This window comes from Cydia splendana, chromosome 21 (assembly GCF_910591565.1).
Source record: "Cydia splendana chromosome 21, ilCydSple1.2, whole genome shotgun sequence".
In the NCBI taxonomy this organism is placed as follows: Eukaryota; Metazoa; Arthropoda; class Insecta; order Lepidoptera; family Tortricidae; genus Cydia; species Cydia splendana.
This window is the reverse complement of record NC_085980.1, coordinates 5,175,878-5,190,350: the sequence shown is the minus strand read 5'-3', so window position 1 is coordinate 5,190,350 and position 14,473 is coordinate 5,175,878. Positions and strand designations below refer to the sequence as shown.

The window sequence follows — 14,473 nt, the reverse complement described above, 5'->3', positions numbered from 1 at the left end:
TTTGTTTGTATTATACTAGGGTATTAGTTGTATTTCTCAGTACAGAAAACTATAATTAAAGCAAAATTGTTTTAATTTACTTTGAGACACTTATCGATAATTTTGAGAACCATAACATAACCTCAACCAAACATGAATGTGAGTGAAGAAGATTTGAAGGAAATTGGGCAAATATGTATTCCCGGTATGAGACTGAGTTTGGCCGACAAAGAGCACATAGCTGGGCCCGGAACATATGAACTTAAGGGTTACATTTATTCCACATTGACTGGAGTCTTAAAAATTGAAGATGATGAGAAAAATAAGGTAATCATTTTTGTTTAGCAAAAACCTATACAACATCAAAAACATTTTCTTTAGGTACATAATCTATCATATATCAAACAACTTCTATGGGACTATAACCCTTGGCGCCTAGATTTTTTAAATTTGCTGCTTTTTTCTACTGACGGAAATGGTTTGACAGACTATATTGATTACCTGTGATCTTTTTTTAGGTCAAAGTCATATCTGTAGAAAGTCCAAGAACACCAAGCATTCTGCCAAAAGCTGGTGACATAGTCACAGCTAAAGTAACAGTGGTTAATTCCCGAATGGTGCAATGCATCATCCTGTGCGTTGGTCCCTCAGTCCTGGTGAGACCATACAGGGGCATTTTGAAAAAGGAGGACATCAAGAGTACTGATAAGGACAGAATTGATCCTTACAAATGTTTTCGGCCAGGCGATGTGATATTGGCTAGAGTTGTATCCTTTTTACTTACAAACTTAATGAGGTATAAATTAACAAGGTGCTTACGAATCTTTTACTTTTTATTTGGAAGTCACAATTAGTATACCACTGAACTTTCAGTCATATTTGTTCATGTTTGAAATGTCACCGTATTTAAGAATAATTTTGTTTCAAATTTAGTTTTTTCTTCGCAATTGTGATGAAAAACATTGTGTAACTCCGGGGGTAAGAATATTGTTACTTGAGTCTTTAATTCACTCCAGCCTACAGCTGTCGTGAATATAATAAACTCTCGTAAAATATTCCACTTACCCCCCAGGTTGCACAATGTACTATTGTAAGCATGTTTGTAAAGGAACCTTACAGTTACATCTGCCTTCTTAAAGACTTTAAAATTAATGAATTATAACAGTTCCTTAATACCACTCTCAGCTGCCAATGACAGAAATCCACTGGTACCACATATCAACAGCTGAGAATGAGCTGGGTGTTGTCATAGCAACAGCCGAGGGATCCCCACAAGGCGTTGGAATGGTGCCCATCAGCTGGTCAGAGATGCAGTGTCCTAAAACACTGGTCAAGGAACCAAGGAAAGTGGCCAGAGTCATCCCGGACAACATTATGAACCAAAACTTGTTCCCTGCTAAAGTTAAGAAGGAAGTAGTTGAAATAAAAGATGACTAATAAAATGATTTAGTATATTGCTTGTTTTAATACTAAAAAGTCTATGATTGCTATGAATTAACATATATGTGCTTCAACCAAGGTTTGAATATGTACGAAAAATCATATTTAGGTACTGCTGACTTTTCGTGGACACCGTAATCCGCAACAGTGGATCCGTGTTACTAAAAATTTATTATCTTTGCTGATATTTATTGCACAGTAAACCCGGCAGCAAGAGTTACGTTTTATAAAAGGCTTGTGAGACCTATAATGACTGTTTTCCTCTCTTTCTAACACGTGTCGAAAGGTAAACTAAACAGCGATAACAAGGGCGAAATCCGTTCAACTGGTTTCTGAACGAAGCTGTCAATCAATCACATGTTTGACGTTCAGAAACCTTTAGCACGTCATTATTCTTATACAAAATCTCGGTTTATGTAAATGTTTTTTGATACAAATGCTATAAAACAATAGTTTCGTATTCAACTTAAATTATTAATAATAAATCGTTCAATTTATTTTAATGTTTGATGTAATACTGTTGTTTCTCTTGTAATCAAAATATCAACAACTATTGACAGCGTGTTTTTGAACGCGTGGTACTTGTAGTTGTCAAATTCTTAGAAAATATTTGTAGCCAATGTAGCTTTTGCTCATGAAATTTACAAGGAAAATTTAAAGTTACGCAGGACCTGAGCAAGATTATAAGTTTAAGATAAATCCGTAATCATTCCATTGTTTTGTTAAGCATTAACTTTAGTGTAATGAGGTCACCATTGTCCGGTTATCGCTAAACAAACCTTAGGCTTTATGCCAGTGTATAGATTCAGTTGTAGCAGTATTTAACGATCACCTAAGCCTGACAGACGCCTGAAGATGAAGTTCGCCGAGCATTTAAGTGCCCATATAACGCCGGAATGGCGTAAACAATATATCAACTACGAGGTATTTATGAAATTTGTGTTTGTAATAGTTTGCTCTAGAAACAATTATATTTTAAAGATTCAGTGGCAAGGTCAAGTCCATTACACTCATTGCCTTACTGCAACTCAGGAAAATGATCTGATTTTGCAATATTTATCTTTGATAGTCTATTAATGTCTGTGTTTATCAGACAAACTTTATTAATTTTATAAAACATACACCCACCTTGACACATTTGTTTTCTTAAGTAGTATGAGTCATATTTGCATGCATTTGTTTTTAACCATTGATAGGGCAAAATAAGATATAAGGAAAAAAATACCACCCAATAATGTCATCTTTTTGTATTTTTTCCTTAAGCAATATTTTTAGGAGTATAAGGAAATGAGGCCTGAATTTAAGATTTCTTATAATCTGGTCCATTTAATGGTTAATGCTTAAAGTTTGAAATAAGATAGATCATGTTACAACAAATTCTTAAGTTCTGTCAAATAAAAAAAATATATAACACATTTGTTTGATCTCACAAACAGACTCCTAAACAACTAAACAAATTAAAGATGTTGTAAGGTAATATTTTGAAGTATAGATTAAAGAAATGGCTGATTGAGAAGGTGTACTACAATCTTAAAGAATTTTTTGACGATGCATGTGGCAACGAAATGTAAATAATATAGTTAATATAGTATATATTTAGTTTATAAGTAGTTTTAAGAATTGTATTGTATGTTCGCAAAGGGCAGCTGTTGATACCATTTATTTGTTAAGATCATCTATATGTATATCTACACAGTGGACAATAAAAACTTTCTTATTCTTATTCTAACATATTATTTACTCTAGGAAATGAAGGCCATGTTATACACAGCGGTAGAGGAAGCCCCATCAGCCGAAAATGTGGAGCCTGAGGTGTTGTCCCGACATTTTGCCAATTTTGATGAGACCTTCTTCCTCTATTGTGACCAGGAGCTTAAGAAAATCACTACATTCTACTCAGGTATATTAAATATTTGGAAAAACATAAAAATGATAAAAATGTATAATTTTTAATTTACCCGATTTGTACCCCAAAGTTTCTTATGTATTGGACCAATTATTTTGAAATTAGCTCATTTTTATTAAAGATATGACTTGAGTGGGAAGAAAATATAATGGAAGATATGTACTGTAATATGATTTAAGACCCCCAAACAAACTGATGTAATTATATTGTGAAACTTTATTACCCATAGTCCAAATTAACATTTGTACTTTTACAAAGCATTTTAATTTTTTTTATTTAATTACTGAATTTAACTCAGGATTATACCACCATTATTGTGCAAAGTTATGCAGTATGTTGCAATGCCAATAATGAAGTCAACAGTCAAATTAAAATTGAATAAAAACCCTCAAAAGAAATGTACTGACATATAACCCAATTTCACAGAAAAACTAGCAGAAGCAACGAGAAAATTTGCCACATTACAGAGTGAGTTGAAAAGTCAGTTTGATACTATGAAACCCAAAGCAGGTGGGGACGGCAAGAAAGCACCCATACCTCGACGGAAGGTCCAAGAGCTCAAATTGGCGTTCAGCGAGTTTTATCTCAGTTTGATTCTGCTGCAGAACTATCAAAATTTGAATTATACAGGGTTTAGGAAGATATTAAAGAAGCATGATAAGGTAGGTTATTATTATTATATAGGTTCATAACTTTATATGACATTGTCAAAGACACATTTTCGTTTTACACCTGCAGACCCTCTACCGCGCTTAGCATAAAAGCAGTAACTCATTTTGAAATCTCTTTCAATTGTAGAACATATCGTACAAGTACAAAATATACAATTGAATGACATTTCAAAATGAGTTAGGTACTGCTCTCATGCTAAGTGCGGCTGCCCTGCAGTCCTACACTCCTTTCTTTTCAGGAAACAGCCAATTTTCAATTACTCCAATTTTTTTCAATTCCAAGTTATGGTACAGTATGTACTTGTATAGCACTTTGAATGTAAAATTGTAAAGCTAATTATAAATGTATAATTTTAATGGACGTCAACATTTACCCTGGCCACTAAAAACTAGAATCTAAATCAATTGTTATTTTTAGTTATTAAACGGCACAAACGGCGCCCAATGGCGAGCCGAACACGTCGAGACATCCCATTTCTACACCAACAAAGACATAGATAGACTGATCAGCGACACAGAAGCGACGGTGACCAACGAGCTAGAGGGTGGTGACCGTCAGAAGGCTATGAAAAAGCTGAGGGTTCCACCGCTTGGCGAGCAACAGAGTCCGTGGACTACGTTTAAAGTCGGGCTGTTCTCAGGCTCTTTCATAGTGCTGTTCATCACTGTTGTACTATCTGGTGAGTAACTAAGTTGATTGTTATAAAATAACATAGCTTGTAAGCTTGTAGAGTCGGCAATGCGCGTGTAACTCCACTAGAGTTGTGGCTGCTCAACAGGCGGGCCGCACGATTGTTTCCCACAGTCGTGGTATTTATAAAACACGCCTATTTCCCTCATAAAACCTGCTTTAGAGGGCAATGTGCATGTGGCACCATGGAGTTGCAAACGTCCATGGGCTACAGCATGCTACAGTAACCAGTAGTAACCAGTAAAGTAAATTGTAATTCAGGTATTTTATCGTAAAAATATAAAAGAGAAGCAGGGATGTTGCGGATGCAGACTTTTTGACATCCGCGGATGCGGATATTTAAAGCCTTACATCCGCGGATGCGTATGTCAAGATTTGGTACTTAAAAAACGTTAAATATTACATTTTTAGTAATTTTTATTAAAAAAAACGAAACGTTAAGTATTTGAGCAAGAATATAGGTGCGTTTTATTTAGTAACTTCGTCGACTTTTCGGGATCTAGACTATTTCGTTATAATATACTGACGAAATTACCTAGCCTTACGCCGCCGCTAAGACGTTCCTGTTACCGACTTGGTCGAAATCCGCATCCGCATGAGCTCCGCATCGATTTTATGCGGATGCGGATGCAGATGCGGATGTTGAAAATAATGCGGATATTTCGCGGATGCGGATATTCGCAACATCCCTGATGAGAAGTAATAAATATAAAATAATGGTTACTTTAATAAGGAATATTACGCGAAACTCTGCGTAGGGGGTGCCACTGCCACAATCAGGGATATTGTTTTTCGGGACAAGTTTTGATTTCGTATTTATTCTGCCCAGATTGTGGCGTTCTTCCAGACAAATTTTATTCAAATCTAACGAAAAAAAATAGACATCAAAATAAAGTTGGCCCAAAAAGCATCAGATACACGTGGTAGTCTGGTGGTAGTTTAATTCTGAGTACCGATATATGGATGTTGCATACCTACAAGTTTACGATTCAAATACAATAGCTCTCATCAACACAATGACCGCTCATCTACAATATGCGATAGTAAATTACATCTGGATAGCAAAGTAGTATATTACACATCCATTCTGAACTGCATTAATATTGATTCGAAGTTATTTTTATTAAGATATTATTTTCAACGGTCTGAGAATTATGAGCCGAATGGATTTGTCGACACCCCACACAAAAAAGGATCACAACGACTGGTACTTTTTAGTGCCAATAATTGGGTAGTTTACTCTATGAATGAAAATTCCACGTATTGTTCCTAATACCATATTCACGAACACTTAGATTTCAATTTAATACAAGAAATGTGTTAATTGTCATTGTTTTAGATATCCTTTATTTCAACTCAATTTTAACCGACTTAAAAACAAATTCTCAAATGGTCGGGATCTTCGTTGTTTAAGTTTTTATACTCTGCTCCCTAACTTAACTCCAGCCATACAAATTCAGAATCCATAATTTGCCACTGAAATTTGAACCTAATACTGCGTAGAAAATAGAGTTGATTTTGCGTTGTTTGAAAATTGAACGAAACAATGCAAAAGCGACGCTGTTCCAATTGAATATGATTGAAATTTCATCGAACTGAATAAGTACTATAGGTAGGACTTTGGGCCTTAGGAGGATAGAGAAATAAGCCCTTTTGAAAAGACACTCCTCAGTTGGTCTCATTATCATATGATAAAATTTGTACCTACCTCAATTTCAATCTCAAGCATTTTTTCATTAGATCATAAAAGATATTCGAATAAGATTCAAATTTATCTTCTTTATCAACATTAAGATATCAAACCGCTACTATCGTCACATATGTATAATATAACTGACTATTAATGAACCTTCTCCCACATACATAAGGTCTACAACAGAACTGTTACTTAGTCTAATACTGTACTAATAATACCTATTACTTAACATTGGTATTTGCGTACTGATAAGCCTAGTAAATTTACCTTGGTCTGTGTGCTATGGCGATTTATAGACCGTATTACAGTTGTAAATATTGTTTGAACTTGTTGGTTTAGAGATAATGGTTTGATAATGTGATAATTATAGAGATGGAGTTATTACGCAATATTATGCTCCATTCAAGTCAGTGGCGCCCTCAATAGTTTCCTCCTTGTCTTTCATTGTCCTTCTGTCTCTCCTTGTCGGACTAATCATTCTATGGAACTTGCTAACTATGTAAACAAAAGTCACTAGTAAATTCATCATTCAGAGACAATTTCAATATGGCGGTTTGTTTACATAGTTAGCAAGTTCCATAGAATGACACTTTAGGGCAAAATACGAACGTACCTATTATAATATTTAGCACATTCACTACCAACGTTTTCGTAGCGCTACTCTTATAGCCGATCCCAGCGTTTTCCCGATTTGTAGAGTAGTTACCCGCGCGGGTAGGTGAATATCGGGTAAATGCATATATGACATTTATTTCAGTTTGTAGTAGTGTTTCTACTTGAAACTTAGAGCATTTAATAACCGGAGTCGCCTTTAAGAGCTTACCCCTCTTTCGAAAACCTTGATCAACTGTGCAAACTTTTGTATGGACTGACGTTTATCTGACGTCTGATATGGCTATTTGTACGTTACGTACAAATCATCATACATTTGACGTGCCCCTCCCCTTCAAAAATCAGCAGACTGTTTTGTACAGAAAATGACAGCCATGGCGTCTCCAGTTACTAAGTACTCAAAGAAAATATTTTCAAAAAATTTCATTTGTTCCAAAAGTATAGCACCACTATTTCTATCCGACTTCAAAAATAAGCAGTTCTACCGTTAGTCCCATTTTCATCAGTGCTGGGTCTAATGATATTTATAAGAGTTCAATTATTAAAAGTTACAGTAATATACATAGATGGTCAAACCAATTTGTCAGTCAGTAAGAAACTATACTCATCCTTTTCTTTTGGGTGATAGTACTAGTAGAGTAGACAAAGATAGTATGATTCTCTCTGTCTATGATTGAAAAGAGACAGTCCTTTGACAAACTACAATCATTTGTTTCAGCACTATTCCATGAGGGCGGCACAGACAACTTCAAAACAGCATTCAGACTCTACAGAGGCCCATTCCTCCTAGTCGAATTCATCTTCCTAATAGGCATCAACGTCTATGGATGGCGGTCGTCAGGCGTCAACCACGTACTAATATTCGAACTAGACCCAAGAAATCATTTATCAGAACAACATTTAATGGAATTAGCAGCAATATTCGGTGTAGTTTGGGCTTTAAGTATACTCAGCTTTATATATAGTGCGAGTTTGAGTATACCGCCTTTTGTGAATCCGTTGGCGCTGGTGATTATAATGCTGGCGTTTTTGGTGAATCCGTTGAAGATGTTTCGGCACGAGGCGAGGTTCTGGTTTTTGAGGATATGTGTGAGTATTCATTAACGTTTGACTGAGCTTAAATGTGTTATATTTATGAAAAACCGATGGCAATGTACTATAATTATAATATTGAGCTGATCTCATGATGGAGGTTGAAGGTGACCAGAAACTAGGTGATAAAACAACGAAAATTAATTGAATTTGGGTTTGTAAGAATCGTCTAGATAAAGTATAAACAGTAGAAAAGTGTTAAAAGCAGTAAAAAAAAGCAGTGTAAAATTAAAATTCAAAAGTTGCGCTAAAGGCTTGCAACAAAGTTTTTTTAATTAAAACAAAAACGCTCGCTACACAAAATGTCCTTGTGGCTTGTTATCACAAAACGCCACTTTTAAAGGCAGGAAATAGCTTTATTCTGTGGAAAACCGCCTAATTTCGCTTACGGTCGGTCCCGTCTGTGAATTAGGTATAAAATTACCACTAAAATTTCAGAACATTAATAATTTTTTTTTGTGAAAGCTGATTAAGTTTTGGTTTATTAGAAAAACGACATATTTCTGAATTTACAATACATTTCAGGGCCGTATCCTAGCCGCTCCGTTCATGCCAGTACTATTCGCGGACTTCTGGCTGGCGGACCAGTGGAACTCTTTCGCCGTGGCCTTCCTTGACTTCCACTACTTGGTCGCGTTTTACGTGGCGGGCGGAGATTGGTTCAAAGTTAATGGTGAGTTGTTACTACCCAGTGTTGACCGAACGTTAATTGCAATTAACCATTATAAATTGAACCGTAAACTGTAACGGACGGTTACAGTTCATAATGGTCAATTTATAATGGTTAATGGCCAAAAATGGTTAATTGCATTAACGTTTCGGCCAACACTGTCCTCTACCTCTACACTTAAGAGTTACACCATGAAAACTCTGCAACGATTTTGATCCGTCATATTTTCATAGAAGTTTGACGTTTAAAATAAACACATGCACTGCGTGTGCAGTCAAAATCTATGCAGACTTTTCTTGGTTTAACTCTATTCGATTTCTTAACATTTTAGTTTTCTTTGCATGCATAGCATATTCTTCTTCTTTTCTAATTTTAACATGTAACATTTTCAGATATCGCTTCTTCTGCTACCCCATTAAGTAAGTTTTTTTAATATTATAATTTAGTACTAAGTACTTTAGTACTAAGATTAACAGGATTAACTAACGTTTGACATGTTATAAAATAAGCAAAAGATAACGTCAAATATAATAGATGCAGTATAACTGTCCCTTTTCATTGATAAGACGATAAGATAAGAATAACAGATAGTAAAAGAATGCATTCTAAAATTTAACAAACTTGAACTGAAAAAAGAAATAAGCATATACCGAACATTTTTAGGACCAACCATGAAATCGTGAAAAAAAGTCCCAGAAAGTATTGACGTATGATCAGCCAAGTTTTTCAGCGATGAAGTTGGATTACATAGTAAAAGTTAACTATGCTTAGCCTATCGTAAGACAACGGTTATTAATTTATTATTGTACTTTTTTCAGACGCATTTGAATCAACAAAATGGTTCATCATAACCCGCGCACTAGTAAGCATAGTGCCCGCTTGGACTCGCTTCGCGCAATGTCTCCGGCGTTACCGGGATAGTCGGGAAGCATTCCCACATTTACTAAACGCGGGGAAATATTCCACCACGTTCTTTGTGGCGTTGTTTACTACACTACGATTATTCTATGCAGGTGAGTGTCACAAATCCCTACTTAACAAAAGTAAACTATCTATTTCTACCTATTACCACTTCATGCTTAAACTTTTTATCACGGAAATCATCATTTTGCGTAGACGAAGTCGCGGGCAGAAACTTGTAGTAAAATAATTATTTCTTATTGCATATATATCTCATATAAATTAAATTATTTTACACCATGCATGCAATAAAGCACCAGATAATTATTAGAAAAATACAGATAGGAGTTATTTTTAAACACAATGTCTATTTAGTAAATCGGATAGAAATATAATAAAAAGTAGGTGAGTTGACCGTGACGTCACGATGTAATGTTTCATATAATTTCCATATTAGCAAATCGTTTTGACAGTTCTAAAAAAGTAACTGATTTGACTAATAGGAAAATACCCTATTGTATACATATAACGTAAAACTGTTTCTTATTCTCCAGACAATTACCAAGACCAATACGACAACCCGTTTCTATACGCGTGGTTCGTATGCCAGCTGATATCCTCGCTGTACACGTACACGTGGGACGTGAAGATGGATTGGGGCCTGTTCAGCTGTCCACCCACGGCCGAGAATCGATTCCTGCGAGAGGAAATCGTATATAATCCAGGCGTAAGTTCTAATGTAGATTTGAAAAAGTGGTGGCACAAAAACACTACCTTGAGGTATCCCAGGGAGAAATTACTTCGTTGTCCCTAAAAAAACATATTATTTTTATTCATGCAGTGTGATTGGTCAAGTAATTAGGAATAGTTTTAAAGACTTTATCACGAATTCCAATGCTTTCTTAATTCGCTATAAATGCAAGGATATATTATGTATGTCAAAAGCTTTGCATTGTTCCAAAAATTCAAAGCGTGATTATAAAAACAATAAAGCTTGTCCGCTTTTTCTATGAGAAGGCCATAAATGGCAACTACGTTATTAATCCAAAATAGAGATTTAGTGACAAAAACAAATTACATATTAAAAACTTTAAATACGTTTTAACAATCGTAACTTTATTTATATAGTTGTTTTTGTTACAGTTCTACTATTTCGCGATAGTGGAGGATTTTGTGCTGCGTTTCATCTGGATCGTTTCATTCCTGTTGACCGATAACGGTTTTGTGTCTAATGAGACTATGGTCTCCGTTCTAGCGCCGTTGGAGGTGTTCAGGTAAATACTTATGTGATTCTTTTGCATCATTAATTTGGTCAACATAACAAAATATGTAGTGTCATATTTATGAATGGCAACGATCAGTTCTTAAATCAAAATAGTTTTAAATCAAATTTTAATCAAAATAGGTTAACAAAATACTAAAAGACATTTAAGGACCAACAAGTTTTGAACTGTATTAACTGTATATGATGTAACTTCAAATTATACATAAACTAGCGACCCGCCCCAGCTTCGCACGGGTTAACAAATTATACTCCTAAACCGTCCTCAAGAATCACTCTATTGATAGGTGAAAACTGCATGAAGATCCGTTCAGTAGTTTTTGAGTTTATCGCGAACAACCATAAACAGACAGACGCGGCGGGTGACTTTGTTTTATAAGGTGTAGTGATTATATAATTTATATTTTAGACGATTCATCTGGAACTTCTTCCGCCTGGAGAACGAGCACCTGAACAACTGCGGTAAATTCCGAGCCGTCCGGGACATCTCCGTGGCACCGCTGGACTCGTCCGACCAGGCCGACATCATCAGGATGATGGACCATCCAGACGGCGTTGTTAATAGGTAAGGAAATTTAATATACCATATTCATGTCTCCATCCCGACAGTCAACCGTCATATTTGATCCCCACAAACAAGAGCGGTATTCAGAACCGCGCCGCACATATCCATGGTACACCGACGCGGACAAAATTAAGATGATAGAACATTAGGTATTATGGATATTTGATCTTATTTGTATTTTTAAGCACATGTGCAAGCTGAAATTGCATGCGACTTGTACCATTTGGTTCCTAACTTCCATTACCGTATCGAATATTCTGTACAAGTTTTTTTACCTATAGTTCGTTTTTTTTTAGCATTAGAAATAATGTAAACAATCTTGATGTGTATTTTAATTGAAAAACACATTTTATAAATGAGTTTCGGCAAATATGTAACAATTATGAATCTAATACGATAATTTATATCCTTCTGCTTTCGTAAGTAATAGTTATTGATTTTTAAAAAGCGTGTTTCAATTAAAAGACATGTTAAGATCGCTTACCTTCTTTCAAGTTCTTTCTAATGCTAAAAAAACGAACTATACTCTCCAAAAAGCTAAAGTCAAATCTAAATCCCAGTCTCTTTTCCAGGTTAACAAAGAAGAAGAACATGAAGAAGGCTAAAGAGCTGGACCTGCGGCCGCTGATCAAGAAGGAGTCCATCCAAGACCTGCAGCTGGAGCTCTCCGCCAAGATGCTGTAACCCACTGTGATACACGACACATAGTATTATTACTAATTATCATTATATTTATAGAAATCATTTACATTTGACGTTTTTTTTCACCCATCCATTTTACCCACTTGATGAATTCTGATGGAGTACCTTGACAAGTGTGAATAACCTTTTCGACGCCGTGTCAAACACAAAAGCTGTTACTCGGACGCCACGTCACCGAAGTGTCAAAACTGAATTTGAACTTTATGCATATGCGAGTAGGTCTATGTTGCTCTGTGACGGATTAATCCGTTTTCGGTGTTAGACCTACGGTGCGGATATATCCGTTATTGGCCTCAAAAGGGCGTCCATTAATTACGTAAGGCGTTTTTTGAGGATTTTTAGGATCAAGTCGCCTCACCCTCAGTCTCTTCTACTATCGGGGTTCTATTTAAATCCAACTACAAAATGCAACTGTGCAGTCTTCAACGCACAGGTCATTCCGGTCATTGACCCCACGCGACGTCGCAACATCGCTAAGCAACCAACCAACCAACCAACCAACCAACCAACTAATGGCAACCCCGGCTGTCAAACGATAAGCAGCTGATTTTGCTAGGTCCCTTGTAATTATTTTAATTTTAATGATATTTCATGTAATATTAAGCATTAAAAGTGTGAATCAAATAGTTTTAACATTAAGTTTTATGTATACATAATAAGTGAAGTGCTTTAGTGACGTTTACTAGTGTCTTGTAATATCTCAGATTTGTAGCCGTTACAGGTTATAAATTTGAAACCTGCTTTCGCCTTGGATTCCTTTCTGGGTTTTTTTTTATCACAAATATTTACTAAGTGTGTTTATAATAAAGCGTTGATCATTGTACAGGGTTAGAACGCAGTGTAGATACAGTCAATCGTCACTATTTCACGTAAGTACGTACCTAAATATCACTTAGCTTGAGTGAGCGATTCCTTGTTTATTTTTGGGTTTAATTTCAATTGCAAAACTGTCTACAATGCTTACCCGCAGAGCAGCCGCAGCGGCTCGCCAGCAGGAGACTGATAAACTCCAACTTACCTTGCTGGAGTTGAAAATATCCAAGGAATCTTGTGCTCAATTGCTCAGTGAAAGGGAAGACAGTGAGAAGGAACTATTATTAGTACTTAATAGCAATGATAAGCTTAAAAAGGAACTTTGCTCATTAGAAACTGACTACAATAATGTAAATTCAGAGCGGGCCCGGCTTCAGGAGACGGTTGACAGGTTCACTGAGTGTAGTGCTGCGTATGAGCAGGCCCTGAAGGACATCAACTCATTGGAGAGAGCACTGCACGACGCCCACGAACAAATCTATGAGCTACAGGAGGCCCAACACAATGCAGCAGTGGCACACTCTCAGAGCTTGTTCGAAGAACTGGTCCGGCCCGACTCTCAGTTGGTTGCCGCACCAATTGAAAACCTTGTGGCCCCTACAGATTTAGCCTATGATACTACCACACCAAGGTTAGTAAATTGCAGCGGGAACAAACTAAAGAAATATATTAAATTAAATAGACTAATAAAAAAAAACCGAAACTTGTCAAAAATAAATAAATTGTTTTTTAAAAAATTGAGATTTTGTAAAATTAATGTTAATTTAGTGGATAAGTTAGATTTATATTCTGCCCAGTTAGAAAATAGTCAATTGCAATATGAAACCGACACACAGACTTTAAAATTAAAAATTCAGAGTTTGGAGGATTCCATAGAATCCTTAGAAAAAATAAATGAGAGTTCTAAAAAGGTGATTAATGAATATTCTTTGGCCATGGATGATTTAATATCCCAGATTAAGCTTAATTCAGAACGGTTTGAGTCACTGACCAATGCCCAGTCATGTGCAGTGACTGAACATTCGTCGACCAGTTTACTCGACCTAAGCCTGTGTGACGGTTTACCACAACAGCATGTAAATGATAATAGCTCCTTCCACACTACACAACAAAGCACACCTAAACCTAATGTTATTATGTATTCTGATGAAATTGGAAGCAATATGAGCTCATTTTTAAGCTTTTACCTAAAGGGACTTAGTACAATCAGCAATTGTCTGCCTCACAGTAGCTTTGAAAATATCTTAAAACAAATTTTAAATGACAGTAATATTAATTCTAAGACAACACTGCTTATTCTTATGGGGAATAGGGGTAATGTGAACAAAAATAATTTAATTAAATACTTTGAACAGTTAAACTCGCTTGCAGTGCATGAAATTATTTTTTTCACATTCCCCTATTGTGAGCAAATGTCAGAGGCAGAAAATACCACTAGACATAAGTTAAATATA

At 35.8% G+C, this 14,473-nt stretch overlaps 2 protein-coding genes across 3 annotated transcripts; both read left to right on the top strand.

Annotated features, from left to right (window-relative positions):
* The first annotated feature begins 16 nt into the window (after positions 1 to 16).
* On the top strand, positions 17 to 1,433 carry LOC134801273 (exosome complex component CSL4). Its single transcript, XM_063773811.1, has 3 exons — positions 17 to 306; positions 498 to 746; positions 1,165 to 1,433. Exons 1-3 carry the CDS (start codon positions 133 to 135, stop codon positions 1,414 to 1,416), a joined length of 675 nt encoding a protein of 224 aa, XP_063629881.1. The 5' UTR covers positions 17 to 132; the 3' UTR covers positions 1,417 to 1,433.
* Positions 1,434 to 2,014: 581 nt separating this feature from the next.
* On the top strand, positions 2,015 to 12,252 carry LOC134801272 (solute carrier family 53 member 1). Of its 2 annotated transcripts, XM_063773809.1 has the most exons (12): positions 2,015 to 2,343; positions 3,166 to 3,319; positions 3,752 to 3,987; positions 4,415 to 4,676; positions 7,714 to 8,084; positions 8,613 to 8,760; positions 9,150 to 9,176; positions 9,576 to 9,770; positions 10,212 to 10,384; positions 10,801 to 10,931; positions 11,349 to 11,504; positions 12,077 to 12,252. In XM_063773809.1, the coding sequence occupies exons 1-12, from the start codon at positions 2,275 to 2,277 to the stop codon at positions 12,186 to 12,188; spliced, it is 2,034 nt and encodes a 677-aa protein (XP_063629879.1). In that variant the 5' UTR covers positions 2,015 to 2,274; the 3' UTR covers positions 12,189 to 12,252. The 2 variants fall into 2 exon arrangements, with proteins under 2 accessions (XP_063629879.1, XP_063629880.1); XM_063773810.1 differs by lacking the exon at positions 9,150 to 9,176.
* Positions 12,253 to 14,473: the final 2,221 nt, after the last annotated feature.

Excerpts from the sequence above, each read along its gene's own strand:
- LOC134801273 (XM_063773811.1), top strand. The coding sequence starts at position 133 with ATGAATGTGAGTGAAGAAGATTTGAAGGAAATTGGGCAAATATGTATT. Across the intron at positions 307-497 it reads AAGATGATGAGAAAAATAAG|GTCAAAGTCATATCTGTAGA; the intron begins GTAATCATTTTT and ends ATCTTTTTTTAG. Across the intron at positions 747-1,164 it reads ATGTGATATTGGCTAGAGTT|CTGCCAATGACAGAAATCCA; the intron begins GTATCCTTTTTA and ends TACCACTCTCAG.
- LOC134801272 (XM_063773809.1), top strand. The coding sequence starts at position 2,275 with ATGAAGTTCGCCGAGCATTTAAGTGCCCATATAACGCCGGAATGGCGT. Across the intron at positions 4,677-7,713 it reads CATCACTGTTGTACTATCTG|CACTATTCCATGAGGGCGGC; the intron begins GTGAGTAACTAA and ends CATTTGTTTCAG. Across the intron at positions 8,085-8,612 it reads TCTGGTTTTTGAGGATATGT|GGCCGTATCCTAGCCGCTCC; the intron begins GTGAGTATTCAT and ends AATACATTTCAG.